The sequence below is a fragment of the Myotis lucifugus genome, unplaced genomic scaffold (genome assembly GCF_000147115.1).
Source record: "Myotis lucifugus unplaced genomic scaffold, Myoluc2.0 scaffold_116, whole genome shotgun sequence".
NCBI classification, from domain to species: domain Eukaryota; kingdom Metazoa; phylum Chordata; class Mammalia; order Chiroptera; family Vespertilionidae; genus Myotis; species Myotis lucifugus.
The window spans coordinates 969,423-986,009 of record NW_005871164.1 but is presented as its reverse complement, the minus strand read 5'-3'; the positions used below and the strand labels follow the sequence as shown (position 1 = coordinate 986,009).

General features: G+C 33.6%; 1 protein-coding gene across 2 annotated transcripts in view; it reads left to right on the top strand.

Annotated features, from left to right (window-relative positions):
* Nucleotides 1-16,356, top strand: part of ACTR3 (ARP3 actin related protein 3 homolog) — a 36,947-nt gene extending 20,591 nt beyond the window's left edge. For both annotated transcript variants that reach the window (XM_014459834.2, XM_023757863.1), the window contains 7 exons: nucleotides 399-506; nucleotides 4,051-4,194; nucleotides 5,977-6,150; nucleotides 10,457-10,549; nucleotides 10,758-10,883; nucleotides 13,976-14,059; nucleotides 15,151-16,356. In XM_014459834.2, the coding sequence (XP_014315320.2) occupies nucleotides 399-506; nucleotides 4,051-4,194; nucleotides 5,977-6,150; nucleotides 10,457-10,549; nucleotides 10,758-10,883; nucleotides 13,976-14,059; nucleotides 15,151-15,246 (825 nt within the window). In that variant the 3' untranslated portion in view covers nucleotides 15,247-16,356. The remainder of the gene's footprint in view (nucleotides 1-398; nucleotides 507-4,050; nucleotides 4,195-5,976; nucleotides 6,151-10,456; nucleotides 10,550-10,757; nucleotides 10,884-13,975; nucleotides 14,060-15,150) is intronic.
* The last annotated feature ends 231 nt before the right edge of the window (nucleotides 16,357-16,587 follow it).

The following is a 16,587-nucleotide window of genomic DNA, read 5'->3' as shown; positions in this document are numbered from 1 at the left end:
GAATAATTCTGGTGATTGGGTGGTTGGTGGTGTGCTTCTCTTGCTTTGTTGTTTGTAACAGGCTATCCCATATAAACATAGTTTAAGTCTTGACAGTCTTATACTATACAATTTCATGTTAGTCTTCCACATTTTTTTTGGCTTTAGGAGAAAAAAGGCTCTCACTGAAATATGGAAAATTTATAAATATGTCCCTGAAAGCAAATATAAACTTGTAAGTTTGTCTTAATAAAATGTAGGATGTGAATAATTTGATTGCATAGTGTAAATTAATTTTGTATATTTTCTTTCCAGGCATACTACATTTAAAATTGAATAAAATACTCCAGTAAAATATATGTAATTTTAACTCTCTGTCTTTGTCTCTTTTTTGCCTGTCTTATTTCTTTTTATTCAAGGCCGTTCTTGCCTTAGCTGCATCCTGGACCTCAAGACAAGTAGGGGAACGGACATTGACTGGTACGGTAATAGACAGTGGAGATGGTGTCACGCATGTCATTCCTGTGGTAAGAATATTTTAAAATTACTGAATAGGACATCAAATTACACATCTGGCAAGTTAAATTATATGAATTAATACCACTTTTTAAAACTTTTAAATATTATACTTAAAAAATTAGCTGTGATTTGGCCATTTGTTCAACTATAGTTGTATTTTGCTCAAATTATTGTTAAAATTTTATAAACAAATTCTAAAATGTTTCTTTTGCTATAGGTTTGTACTACTATTAGGAAATAATTAAAAATTTATTAGCAATAGTTTCTAATTTATAATTGGGAAATGATGAATTGGAGTATATGGAATGAAAAAATATATCTTTCTTTTCTTAAACTTGGAATTCTTTTCTCCAGTTTGATGTGTCTTTGTGTATATTAGCCAGTTGATAGTCTCTCTCATCCTTAATTAACACATTTCAGACTGGTGAGTACATTAACAAAATGGCAGTTAGTTGTGAGCAATGACCATTAATGACTTTTAGGGAACTTTTTTTTTTTTTTTAATAAAAAGCTCAAGATATGATTGGGCTTTATGGTTTAAATTTAGTAAAGTATATTAAGAAAAATGCATCAGATTGGATTATTGTCTGAGATAGCATTTTTTTGCCAAGGCCTTTGTGCTTCTAATCTTAATGACAAATTAGCTTTTTTACTGTGCTTCATAGATTCAAAATGACAGCTCAGATTTATACTGATCATTATTTTCTTCTTTTCTGTTGAGTTAGTAGGTTATTTTTATAATTCTATTTTACTTCTTTATTGACCTATTAGCTTTACTATATTTTTTTGGTATTGTCATTTGCTTGTTTCTTGGTGGTGGTTGCTCCAGGGCTTATCGTAAGCAACTTTAACTTATCACAATCTAACTCCAAATAATATTCTAGATTTCATAACCTTTCTAGTCTGTATTGTCGTCATTCATTTTACTTCTACATGTTATTTATTCAATAGTATATTATTAATTTGTTTCATTGTAAGTTGTATATTAGTTTTGCTAGGGCAGCCATAACAAAGTACCACAAACTGAGTGACTTAAACAATTAAAGGATTAATTTTTTCACAGATATGGAGGCTAAAATGTTTGAGGTCAAGATGTAGGCAGTGTTGACTTCTGAGGGCTCTCTTGTAGACCATATGTCTTCTCTGTGTCTGTGTTCCAGTCTCCTCCTCTTTTAAGAACAGTAGTCATATCAGATCAGGGCCCACTCTAATCATTTCATTTTAACTTAATTTTACCTCTTTAAATACCCTATCTCCAAAGGCAGTAACATTTTGACAGTATTGGGGATTAGCATGTTAACAGAATTTTGGGAGGGACAGGTCACAAGTCAGCCTATAATAAATAGTCATCTTTAAAAGAGATTTTGAAAAACACATACAATTCTTTTATATTTTCCTACACACCATTTTTAGTGCTCTTTATTCCTTTGTGAAGGTCTAGATTTTCATCTAGCATCATTTCTTTCTGTCTGAATGTTGGTTTTTAATATTCTTATGGTCCTGATCCTCTGCCTATGAATGATTTCAACTTATGTACATACTTTAAAAGGTCTTTATTTTGCCTTCATTTTTGGCAGATAGTTTTACTTAGTGTAGAATTTTAGGTTGGTAGTTTTCTTCCTTTCAGTATTTTAAAGATGTGGCTCTACTGTTTTCTGACTTATTTTGTTTTTGAAAGTATCTGCTATAATTTCAGGTTTGTTCCTTTGAATGTAACGTTTCTTGTCTGGCTGCTGTCAAGTTATCTTTTTACATATTCTAGGTTCACTAGATTTCAGCTATTTGTGATGTATCTAAATGTGGTTTTCTTCATTTCTTCTCATTGAGCTGCTTGGACCTATGGATTTGTAGTTTTTATGATATCTGAGAAGTTTTTGTCCACTATTTCTTCACATATCTTTTCTTTTCCTCCTGATCTTTAGAAACTCCATGTATATTAGACTGTTTAAAGTTGTCTCATAGTTAACTGATACTCTATTTTTTTTCTAACTTTTTTTTCCTATACCCTTTTGGAGAGTTTCTATTTCTGTCTTCATGATCATGATTTTTATTCATTGTCTAATGTGCTATAATTACATTTATTGTATTTTTAAGTTCAGGTATTTTTGTTCTTAGAAGTTCTGTTTGGGTCTTTTTATAGCTTCTGTTTTTCTGTTCCTCATGTTTCAATTGATCTTCTTGATCAGGATCAGATGGAGTATATTAGCTGTTTTAGTGTCCTTGTCTACTAATTCTATATCTTTGACATTTCTGCTTCTTTCTCTATTGATTTATTTTCTTCCTGATCAGGGGTTGTCTTTTCCTGGTTCCTTTCTTGCTTAATATTTTAAGATATTTTCTTGGGACACAGTTAAGTGACTAAGAATCAGTTCGATCCTTTAAGAGACTCCTTTAAAACATTATTAAGCATGTCCAGGCCTACTCTGTCCCCAGTGTTGGGGCAATATTCTTCTGAAGACTACTAGGTGCTCTGAGTTTGAGGTCTTTAAACTCTGGTGAGTGGGAACATAAACTGTTCCCAGCTGTGTATGAGTTGGGGATCGTTCTTTCTGCCTGCTCCTTTCCAGAGGTTCTTTCTCTGGCCTTGATTTTTCTCACATGCACATGATGATGATTACTAGTCAGCTAAGGTGATAATTCTCTTCAGATCTCCAGAGCTCTCTCTGTGCAGCTTCTCCCACTGTAGTAGTCTGACTTGCAGATTCTGTATCCTCAGCTTAATGAGACCACCAGACTCTGGGTTCTCCTTCCCATTATTGCTGCCTAAGAACTCTCCCTGGGCAGCAAGATGGAATGTTTCTCACCTTGTTTGTTTTCCCTTCTCTTAGGGTCACTGCTCTACTCTGCCTATTCTCTAATATCTGAAAAACAACTTCATATAATTTGTCCTGTTTTATTTTTAAGATGAGAGAATGAATTCAATCCCTATTCTATTGTCATGGGCACATGAGGACATCTCTGACATTTCATTTGTTAATGAAATTTAATTTTGCTACATTATTTTTTGTTCTTTTGACTTGGATCAATAAATTTATGAATTCTTCAGAACTTAATTATTTGGCATTATTATGGTACATGGTATGTTTGAAGCTTGTGAAATTGGTACCTAATTCATTGGGAAAAAATGATAGTCAGCTTTTGAGTTAATGATCAAATTTCCTACAATGAAATCTAAATTTTTTATTGAAGTTTTAGAAGATTTAAAAATCATCTCATCTGAAGTCTATTATCTACAACATTACTACTTCTGAAAATCATTATTTCTAAGTTATTGAGTTATTTCAGTCTTGGTTATAAACTCTTATCAATGAGAGAATTTTAAGTTGCTGGCCATTCATTCTTGTTACTGTACAGTATTATAAATTCTACGATAAGTAACTATGAGGAATACAATTGAGAAATAAAGACTAGAAGAATTATCCTGGGATAAAGCAATACTTTAGATATGACTACACTAACCTGATGTATGGGTCTTTAATAGCTAATTATTTAGATTATATGAATTTTGAAAACATTGACAGTAAATTTGATACTCTCTTTTCCCCCCTCTAGGCTGAAGGTTATGTGATTGGCAGCTGTATTAAGCACATTCCCATTGCAGGACGAGATATAACGTATTTTATTCAGCAATTGCTGAGAGACCGAGAAGTAGGAATCCCTCCAGAGCAATCCTTGGAAACTGCTAAGGCAGTAAAGGTAAAGAGTGATGAGGTGTAATTCAGTTAGAAATTAAAAATCAAATTTAAAATACTAACATGAAAAATTCTTAAGAATGGTACTTAAAAAAAACACGTGTTAGCCAGTTAAAAATTATTAATTACGTGTTCATCTTAACATTTGAGAGGACTAACATACATTTTCATGATTATTTCCTTTTGTAAAATAAATTCGTTCACTTCATAGTCCTCAAATCTGAATTCCTTATTCGGAAAGTTTTCTGTTGCAAAATTATTTTGATTTAATTGATTGATTTTGGCATAGTTAGCTCAAGTGTTTATGGCAAATAGAAAAATGTGAAGGCTGTGTAAGTATTCTATTGTATGCTACATACGTCTTCATTATTTCGGTGTTTCATACAAATTATCAAAATACTGAGCATCATTTTTTACATTTATCATTTGTCAACATACCTACAAATTTTCAGTGGTCCTATCACATATGTTTTGAATATGTAAAAGGAAATCTAACCTGGCAAAAATAACTTCATTAATTTGCCTATCTTTATATGATTCTCTTTAAAGGTTAGGAATAAAAATAAATTTACTACTTTATAGATAGTAAAGGAATTACTAAATGTCTGACAAACGTCACACTCTACAGTTGGTGACATTATTCTTAAATATGTAAACAATATGAACACTACTGTTTTAGCAGTTTTGGGAAATCTGGAGTTTGAATTAAATCTATTCTAGAGACTACTGATGCTCATTCTGAAGGTTTTTTTTTTTTTTTTAAGGATCATTTCTTTTTTTAAAATACATTTTTATTGATTTCAGAGAGGAAGGGAAGAGGGGGAGAGAGAGAGAGAAACATCATGATGAGAGAGAATCATTGATTGCTGCATACCCCCTACTGGAGATCGAGCCCACAACCCAGGCATGTGCCCTGACCAGGAATTAAATAAACTGTGACCTCCTGATTCATAAATCAATGCTCAACCATTGAGCCACCCTGGCCGGGGAAAGATCATTACTATGTAATTACTATTTTCAAGGTTTGGAGAAAGAAGACCTAATATAACAACCAAATTGCCTTTTGTTTTCTAATATTCTTTCCCTTTATGTCCTTTGATTATCAATAATAATGTTTGTATCTCTTGGGTAGAATAATTGATATGTAAAAATATATGAAATATGTATTTTTCTTTAAAAAGAAATAATGAGGTTGTAAGTCAGAAGTCCATAAATTACAAATAGAATATTATAACCCATAACATTTTGAATTGCATTTTAGATAATAGCTTTTTCCTGGGACATATAACCAAATATGCAACAATTCAGTTGTGCAGGTGATATAGTGAAAAAGAATAGTTTATATTTTCAGCCTTTTTTCTCCTGCTTATTTACTTAGACTATAATCACTTTTGTTCCTGCTAAGGATCTACATTAATTTGTGTGGATTTATCAATTATTAATAATTCTTTAGTTCTGTATATTTTATGCTTTCTCTTCTCTAGAATATAGAGTCCATTAATTACTAAAACAGTATAAAATATTGGAAGACACTTTTGAATATTTTCATGAAATAACATTGAAATAGTAGAACTTGATTCTTTCATTTATAAATCAGTCTATTCATATATGAAGCCAGGAGGTGAACTGTTTATTTCTACTACATAAAATTTTCTTCAGCTTAATTTCCTAATTTTATTTTCTAAAGATTTTTTTGTTTCTGGTTTATTGAAAATATACCCCTCCCCCCTTTTTGTACTTTTCCTAAAACAAGAGGAATAAATTGCTTGTTTCTTTGTTTTTCTAGGAGCGCTATAGTTATGTCTGCCCAGATTTAGTAAAAGAATTTAACAAGTATGACACAGATGGATCGAAGTGGATTAAACAGTATACTGGAATCAATGCTATCTCAAAGAAAGAATTTTCCATTGATGTTGGTTATGAGAGATTCTTGGGACCTGAAATCTTCTTTCATCCAGAGGTAATTTTTTTAGATGGAATTTTTTTATAATACTCAGCAAAAAATATCAATGAACTATAAGATTACTTAAGAGAGTTAATCTCAAGAACTTTTTTTGTATACTAAAATGCTATAGTTAGTTACATATATATATATATTTTTAAAAGGCCTTTGTCAAAACAGGCTAAATAATTACTATTTTCATGTATTTAGAAGAATGAAATCTTTAATATGTGTGGCTTATATGGGGTCATAGAAAGAGGGGAGTCCTTAAACTTTTTGATCATTTAAATATGTAAAATGACCATTATAAAGAAACCAAGTAACTATCACAAAATATTTAATTATTAGAAAAATAGTCTCTGTTTCTATGAAATGTTAGTGACACACAGGCTATATTAAATTAATGAAAAATACATGCTTTTAATAATGAAAGGTTCTTAAAACTTATAAGAAACAACTTTATTAATAGAATTACTAAAGTTAAATGCCTACTTTTGCTTATTCTAGCAAATAATAAGTGGATATAATTGTCATGCTCTCAGTTTAAGCATTAAATATTCAAAAATTAATTTGTCTTGCTCTTACTGAGCTTAAAGAATAAGAGAGATGAATACCTAAATAGGTATAGTTGCTTTAATGGATGCATGCATCAGGTGAGGAAATAGAAGCAAAAAGCATCTAAGTTTGCTTGGGAGAACCAGAGAAACTTTTTAGAGGAGATAACAGTTGAACTGAGACTTAAAGGATGAGTGGATGTTTGATAGGCAGGTATGCTAGGGGAATATATTTCTGGCAGAGGAAATAAGCTGGGTAGAGGTCCTGAGATATAAGAGAGCTAGATAACAAAAGTATAAAGGAAGGGAGTAGTAGGAGATAGATCCAGATTGGTGTTCATGAGGGACTAATATGCTATGTAAAGGAGTTACTGGATTCTGTAGTCGTGCAGAAAACTTCAGCATGGAAATGACACAGATTTATGTGTAGTATTAAAAAAGTCACTCTGGTTGTACTGGGTTGGATAGATTGGAATAGAGGTGTGAATTGTGTTGGAAGCAGGTGAGTTTATTGCCGTTTTTCAGATGAAAGTTAAATGTCTGTAGGTCAATGAGAAAGAGAAAGAAGGTGAGAGAGAACGAATAGAAGGTGAGTAAGCAACGTGACAACTGATGCTTAGATGTGAGAGGACTAAGAATATGAAGAATCTGTGATGATTCCCAGGTTTGTATCGTAATTAGATATTGTGCCATCCACTCAAATTAGGAACAGTGAAGGGGAAGAATAGGTGAGGTGGAAACATGACATGACTTTATTATGCATCTTTAAAGGATTCCAAAATGAACACTTGGGTTCTAAGGATTTTGAACTGTAGTGTGTTTTCAAGTGAGGATAAATGTGAAGTTATCAACACACATGGAACAAAGGAAGAGAATGGTCAGGGAGAGGATGTGGAGTGGGAATAAGGGGAAGAGTGGGCCCCTAGTCAACACCAGCACTTTATGGACAGGCAGAGTAAGGAGCCTGCAAAGAACACTGAAGAATGCTGAAATGGAGCAGCTGAGCCAAAGGATTGTGGTGTTAACATTAAAAGAAGTGAGAATTTGAAGAAGTGAGGTTAAATAGTAGTGCCCATTGATACAGTATAGTAATAGAGGAAACTTGAGAAGCACTCATGGATTTTTGCATCCAGATTATTGGTGTTCTGGGGAACAGTTTTAGGGGAATGGTGTGATAGAGGTAGCTTGTTGCCTTGGTGACAGGTGAAAGTTGGGAATTCATAGTGTGGACCTCCTGGGATTATGCCTTTTAAAAAGTTATCTTTAGTGGTGCTTTTAATAGAGAGAACAATATTAGATACTAGAGGCCCAGTGCACAAAGTTGTGCACCAGTGGGGTCCCTCGGCCTGTGGGATCGGGCTGAAACCGGCTCTCTGACATCCCCCGAGGGGGTCCCAGATTGTGAGAAGGCACAGGCCAGGCTGAGGGACCCCACCGGTGCACGATCAGGGGCTGGGGAGGGACATGGAAAGTTGGTCAGCCAGGGAGGGGCTGCAGGAGGGCTCCAGGGCATGCTAATCTACCAGTTGGAGCATCTGCCCCCTGGTGGTTAGTGCATGTCACAAGGACTGATCGACCAGTTGACTGTCTTCCCCCTGGTGGTCACTGCACATCATAGCAAGCAGTTGAGCAGCCTTAGCATATCATTAGCATACTAGAGGCCCGATGCACGAAAATTTGTGCAAGAGTAGGCCTTCCTTCCCCCGGCTGCCGGCACCGGCTTCCCTCCAGCACCCGGGACCCAGGCTTCCCTCCTCTAGCTGCTGGCAGGCACCCAGGACCCGGGCTGCTTCCCTCCTCCAGTTCCCCGCAGGGACCGGGGACCCAGTCTGTTTCTCTTGGGCCGCCCGCAGGCACCCGGGACCCAGGCTGGCTTCCCTCCGGCCTGGGCTTTGTCAGGAAGGATGTCCAGAAGACGTCCAGTCTAATTGGCATATTACCCTTTTATTATTATAGATTATGCTTTGATTGGTTGAATGGACAACTGGACACTTAGCATATTAGGCTTTTATTATATAGTATAGGATGTGTGTTCCCTGTGTTTTTTGAGACTAGACCTGTTTTATGTATATTAACTGGGTCACTTCCCAAGTGAATTTTAAGATTCTTCTGTAGTTTTAGATATTTCTGTCATAGTTCCTCTGTCATTTGTAGGATTCGCTCTGTTTTTTTGTTTTGATTAGATGAAGGGATGGGCATCTGAACTTGAACAATTGAAGATAAAATGTCCGAAAGAGTAAGGATATTTATTTTTGAACTGTTAAATTCATCACAAATACAAGAACTATTTTTAGGAGGAATGGGTTTAGTGCTTTGCTTTTTTTCTTTTTAAGGAAATTATAAATTTTTGACAAAACTATTTGGATTGTTGTGTTCCATTGGGTGTATTCTCTATAAATTTTTCAGAGGAGAGGGAAAATATTCCTCCTCTAATAGTCACTTGAGGTAATATGAAGACCTGATCAGGGAGCATTTGGAAGCAAGGTATCCTTTTGCTGAAAGCAAAAGAAAAGGCCTAAAAATATTCTTAATAGGGACCCTAGGTTGAGCCTTCTAGTATTAAAGTATTGAATAACCTTCAACAATTCGTTAATTTGTTTACTGTGAATTATTTTTTCCTTCATTTATTTACTAAGTATTCATTGCTTGCTGCTTTACTTCATATTCTACTTGTCACCTGGGATTCTACAGCACTATAGTCCCTGAGCTTTTTCAAAAGATATATTCAGATCAGACTTAATTTCTTTCTAAATCAGATTTTTTGTGTGTGGATCCAGATTATGGGAAGATTTAAATGTTCTGTAAATTTTTCATTTCTGTATATTCTTGATTAAAAACTGTGAGAAGGGCACAGAGATATAGCTGTAAGGTGGCTCAGGAGGCAGCGTAGGAAACAAAGAGTGGAGTCAGTAAGGAGGAAAAGGGTTTAATCTGCGTCCCCGGGTGACCCACGAACCCCAAAGGCAGGGCCAGTGGATTTGTGCCAACAGGGAAAGGGGGGGTTTCTTTTTATACAGGTGTTTAATGAGGGGCGGGGGCATGAGCTGAGGAAGTTCCCGCCGCGGGGGTCGGCACGATATTCAGGAAAGAGTCAGTATCTGTGTGGGGGTCGTTGTGGATTCCAGGGAGGAGCCGGTATCTGTGTGGCCATCTGTTTTGGCATGCTGACCTGTTAGGAATTCCAGGGAGGGTCCATTATCTCATCACACATCTGCATGCATCTGATCCTGGTCTCCCTCTGGCCTAATAATAGCACAGGAATGAAAGACCCTATTCCTGCATTTTACTTGCTCATGGTATAGCAGATGAACTATCTTAAAGGTAGGGAAAGTATTATATCTCATGTGTGTGTATTATTGTTTTAGTTAAATTCTGAAGAGTATGGTTAACAAAGATCAGTATAGAGAATTTGCAAGTTCTGTATTAACAAATTGATAACATTTTTTAAAATGAATATAATAGCACATATTTTCTGTCATATTGTTAATATTTTCTGTCCGGGTTTTGAGAATTAAATATCTTAAGCTGTTGACAGGTTCTCAGGTTGTAGAGGTTATTTGGGGTAGTAGGTACATTTGTGTTATAACTTTTCAGATTCTTTTTTTTAAACAGACTGGTTAGGAAGGTAGAGTTGAGATGGAAAGTCATTTGATAGTTTAAATCATTGTGGTTAAAAATAATAACGTTTTTAAAACTTCATTTTTAATTGTGACATTTAAGTCAGTAGTGATTTAATCTCTATTATATATCCAACTTTACTTACTTTTCAGTTTGCTAATCCAGACTTTACTCAACCTATCTCAGAAGTTGTAGATGAAGTAATTCAGAATTGTCCTATTGATGTTAGACGTCCTCTCTACAAGGTCAGTATTTACAGCTAAATTGTTATTCAAGGTCATACTTTTAAAAGCTTCTTTATTTTCTGTCCATTGTTGAATATTACATTTAAAACACCTCTCTTCAAAGGATATAATTGGATTTTATTACCATTTTTTATATCTTTAGTTTTTTTTATTCTTTTAAAATAAAGGTCATGCTTGCTTACTTACTTATTTTTCTCCACTAATATAGAATATTGTCCTCTCTGGAGGGTCAACCATGTTCAGGGACTTCGGACGTCGCTTGCAAAGAGATTTGAAAAGAACTGTGGATGCCAGGCTGAAATTAAGTGAGGAATTGAGTGGCGGTAGATTGAAGGTTGGTTTTTTTCTATAATTGGTGGGGAGGTTGAGGGTGCCTTGATTATTATAATGAGGATGGGAAATGTCTGCCAACTTTTGCTTTTATTTAGGAAAATAAGAGGAACTGTCGGATATTCTAATGGAGAATGGTTAATATTAAACATTCATATCTATATTCTTGATCATTTGATTCCTCTAGGATATTGTCTACGTTTCTGGAAAATATTCTTGTAGCTGTAAAGAGATTTATGTTTCATCCTTGATAAATGTAGAACATTGACACAAAACATAATTGAGAGGATATGTTGCTAAATAAAACACATGTTATTCAACTGGAAAATTACCAAGAGTGAGGGATACTACAATCAGTCAAAATTACTTACAGTAAAATACAACACTGTAGAGTTTGCTGCCTTTTGAGAAATTACATGACAGCTGACTGTTTTCAGCCCCTAAAGTTTGATTATTTTAAACCTACCCCTTGAAGTTCCGTTAAAATGTATGTTTAAGAGTTCAATGATTTTCACATAAAACTAATTACTATAATTCTGCGGCCCCCCCAAAAAAATATTTTTTGCTGATCTGACCAAAAAATTGATATAATTTTGATTCATTCATACCTGATGGCTGTTGTGTTGATTGTTGTCATTTTTTTTATTTGACAATCTAAGGGAAAAGAGGTCAGTGTCTCTGACTAAATAGTCTGGTATTGCATGCTTTAAAAATTCTTGTGGCTCACCAGTTGAAAATCAGTGGTTCAATTTTTAGGATTCATTATAGCTACCTGAAGTGAGAAAATAAATGCTGTTTTTCAGTATTTCAATAAAGCAAAATTGTTTAACATATTTCTAAGTTTCTGGTACATTTCTAATTAAGAAAGGGGGATCTTCCCCATGCCCCCAAACCCCTCCGGGTTTTGCTGATCAGTGCTGTACTGACATCTAGTGATACTAGGAAAACTTGATAGAGGATTCTCCCTCTTTCCCCTTTATTTTGTCAATAGTCATTTTATAGGTCTTCATAAATCTTTATATATCTGTATCTAAACCTGGCATTATTTCTTTTTAATCTGTAATTTTTAATGGCAATCAAATAGCTTTTTTTGACCAAAAAAAGAAAAATAATAATAAGCCGCATCTTTTTATGACTTGTAAGTTTGAAAACTTTTTTTTGAAATAATTTCATATTTCATATTTACCAGAAACGTTGCAAAACCTAGTAGGAATTCCTATATATTGTTCACCTAGATACCAAATATTAGTATTTTACATTTTCTTTATGTATACATATATGTATACATATATACACACATATATACACACACACACAAATATATACATATACCTATACATACAAAAATTATTTTTTTCTGAATTGTTTTGGAATGAGTTGCATATTATGGTGGCCTATTCTAATAGTTTAAAGTGTCTTTCCCAAAAACAGGGTATCACAATTTTAAAATCAGGAAATTCATCTTGAATACAATATGTTATCTAGTTATCTGATTCAAATTTCATCAGTTCTATTATTATTGTTCTTTTTATAGCAAAAGGAAAAAAATGCATATTTTTTCTGGTCTAGGATACAGTCCAGGATTACATGTTTGAATTAGTTACCATGTTGCTTCAGTCTGGAATAATTACTTAGTCTTTTTTAACCAATAATGTTTTTAAAGAGTAGAGGTCATTTGTTTTGCAGTGGTTCTCATTTTGGGGTTGTCAGATGTTTCTTCGTGATTAGGTTCAGATTATGCACTTTTGGTAGTAATACCACAGAAGTGATGTTGTGTCCTTTCAGTGCATTTATCTCTGGACAGATGATAAGATTTGTCCCGTATGTTAATTTAGATCATTTGGTTAAAGGTATATCTTTCAGGTTTTTCTACTATAAGGTGATTAATTATTATTATTTTTTACATGTAATGAGAATCTTATGGGAAGATACTTTCAGACTCTGTAACTATCCTGATACTCATCAAACTTTTAACCACTAATATTAACACCCATATTTCTTTCCTAAGATAGTTATTACTGTGGTAATTGCCAAGTGGTATTTTGCAAATTCCATCATTCCTTTTATGTTTTTTAGTCTCATTTTACTTATGGAAGAGTTTTTCTTTCATTCATTCATTCATTCATTCATTCATATCTGTAGAAACTGATTTCTCATGTTATTCCATAGCTATATCGTTAATATAATTGTGATTTAATATCGACATTAATATTATTAATGTCATTACTTTTGATGTTCAGATTTTCTCAGATTTGGCCAATGGGAGCCATTCGAAGTAGCTTTTCTGATATGGTCCCAGTATTTTTCAAGCACTTTCTTACTTTTCTGGCACAGCAAGATATTCCAGGCTCATCCTTTATATTTTCTTCTCCAATCCAGGAATCAGCCCTTTTCTCCCCAAGTCACCCTTGTTCATTTTAGTGGAAAATGCTATTAGGAAATCAAGTTTTGGACATTAAGTATATTCATTGCTACTGGGTGTCACTGTTTCTAAGCCTTCTTGGCGGTTGGAGCTAGTGTGTGTGTGTGTGTGTGTGTGTGTGTGTGTGTGTGTGTGTGAACATCTATATCTAGTTCTCTATGTAAATTAAAAACTGAATTCATGCTGATACTGCCAGTTCCAGAATACCAGAGGTTCGCTCTAGCCTTTTGCCTTTCCATATTTGTAATGCCCTCTTGGACAGAGAGAAAACTGGCTTCTGTTATCTATAATATATTTATGTTTTTGCTCTATCCGGGCTATGTTTTATAGTAGCTTCAGAATTGTTGGTTCATATCACTGTGAGAAGTAAGCCTACTAACTAGAGTTCAGTGTTTGTGTAGTTTTATCTTCAACCTGAGGGCATAGTCATAATCCTGTTCACAGGGTACTTGGAGTAGTTCTGACCCCAACTTCAGTGTGGTTATGCTTTTAAAAAAATGAGCTTAATATTTTTCTACGCTGTTGTTCTGCCCAGTGTGCCTCTCACATCTGTTAAAGTTTTATTTATTTTCAAGTATGTGAAACATTACAGTTGATTATGTACATTTAAATTTAAGGCAAATGATCCAAAGAAACTATTTTAATATACTATTGAATATTTTTTTTTTTTTTAGCCAAAACCAATTGATGTGCAAGTCATTACACACCACATGCAGCGATATGCCGTTTGGTTTGGAGGATCGATGCTGGCTTCCACGGTAAATGAGAAGAAGCTTACTTTTATAATTTTATTTTATTTTATTTTTTAGATAGAAGAATCCTTGAATACCTAAAAATTTTAGAAAAATGAGAAATTAAAAAATGTTTTAAAGTTTTAAAATTGGATATGTATGCACATAGTATTTTTAAAAAGTGCAAGTTATTTGGATTTAATGTCCATATTTTTCTTTGCTTGCTGGACATTTTTTTAGAGCGAGCCTTTAGAATTTTTAAATGTATCTGTAGGGAAAATTATTTGAACCCTGTGGTAATGCAGATATGAGAAGGTCATTGTTTTTTCTGTGCAAATATTTAAAAACATTGAGTTAAGAGTAATGTCTTACTGGATAGGATGTACCCTGGTCTAAATTAAGTAAAGGGAATTCTGAGAGTCCTCTTCCCAAACCAAAACATCTTAAAGCCTCTTAAAAAGGTATTTTAACATCATTAGCCTATTAAATATTGGTATTTTATCTCATAGTGCACAGAGTATTAAATAAAATTAAGGTGCTTTTATCTGAATTATTGAAAACTATACAACCTTGAATTTAAAACCGTTTAAAAATAAGAGATAAAAGTATTTTCCTTCTTAATTTTAGTTGTCTTCACTTGTGCCATATAGCTAGTTGAGTTTGTAGCTTTGCCCTTTGAGAAACTAGATAACTGAGAGTATTGAATAGTCTGTCTATACCAGACCTTGAGTGAGGAAAGCAGATTGAGGACAAGTTTTGTAGTATCACTAAGAGTGATTTGTCGGTACTTCAGATTAATGCTGCTTCTGTAGATTATTGATTCAATATATAGTTTGGGAAAGTCTCAGTAGAATAGTCTTGGCATTTGAGAATCAATTTTCCATTCCTCAAAATTTCAAAATCTAAGACAAATAGGTGTTGAGGAGGAGTTTGATGGACATAAGTTAAATGCTCCTTTTTAATTCTGAGTTAGACGTATAGCTGGAATTTCTAAGCTTTGTTCAAGTACTGTGGATGGACTACTAATAAACATTTTAGACTTAACAAATCTATTTTAAAGCATATTGAAAAGTGGATAGAATTTTGATCTTTATGAAAATACTTGTTTTTATTTTCAGCCTGAGTTCTACCAAGTATGCCACACCAAAAAGGATTATGAAGAAATTGGACCTAGCATTTGTCGCCACAATCCAGTGTTTGGAGTCATGTCGTAAAATTGGCTTCATAGTTATTGGGGTTAGGGAGGTGGGAAAGAATCTTTCTGATTACTTGTTTTGTCTGGATGGCTGGTTTTGAAGTTTTAAACCTGACTTGAAATAATAAGACCAAACATAATTATACAGGAATATTTTAATAAATATATCAACATGCGAATATAGAGGAGCGCCAAAATGATTAAGTGTTTTTCTTTAGGTTGAATATTTGAATCTTATGTGTAACAAAAAGAAGTGGGTTTTAGTTCTTTCTGTGTCCTGATATTTTGTATATTATTGAATTATCCAAGATTTGATGGGATTTATCAGTATGTAGATAGCTCTATAATGCTTGAATTGTGCACTTCTAAGTGTGCAATGCAAGAGCTTGTTTATATTTCATACTTTTTATACTTTGAGGAAAAAGTCAAAGAAAAACTAGTATTTGAGTACAAAAAAGTGACCAAGTAAAGGATAAATTCAAAAAATAGCCTCATGAGACTTGATGTACACACATGCTCGTGGGATTCCAGTTATGAATTGCTGCCATCCCCCTGTGCTGCCCCAATGGTTTTCTTTGCAAGTGCTTTTGGAACTAAGAAGCTAGTATCTTGGATTAACTGATGCCTGCTAGTGCTTTCTGATTATTCGCATTCTGTTTGTCGCTTCAAAGGAAAAGTAAAGACAAGACTGTTGGACCAGTATTGCAGTTCTGTAGTGTCATTTCTTATAAAAAATGAATTACCAAAATTCATATATTTAAAGCCTAACACCATTCTAATAAAGGCACAGATTTCTTTTTAATACTTGTTTCAAGCTCTTTAATCTTTATGTTAACTAATCTATTTTCTTCAAATCTCTGCAGTAGTTCTTTAAAATCAAACAGTTGGTTAGCAAGCTGACTTTTTTATGTGCTCTAAACAAATAATTGTGAACTTTTAATATGTTGAGTGCTTTCATTTTGATAACTGGATCTCCATTTGATATTTCATTTGTATAACTCATTTGCAGTCTGAAAATTTTTTTAGTGCCAGTCCCTGACATATCATGAAAAGTTAATTTTCTTTGCATTTAAAAATCTCTGGATCATGAAGAAAACGTGATGAAAATAAATTAAACTGAATTACCTTTTCTAATGTTTTTTTTTTTAGAAGCATTGTCATTCTACTTTGTGCTTATGTATTTTATGTTATATCTGTTTGTTAGAATAGTGGGATTCATTGAAATCTCTATAATGTATATGATAGAAAATTTCTTGTGAGCTTCAAATTTTATCTGGTTATTTATAGGAGACAAAGATGGGAGATTTTACAAGCTTTTAAGAACTTAAGCAGTAATACCAGTGAACACTTGAAGTTCATT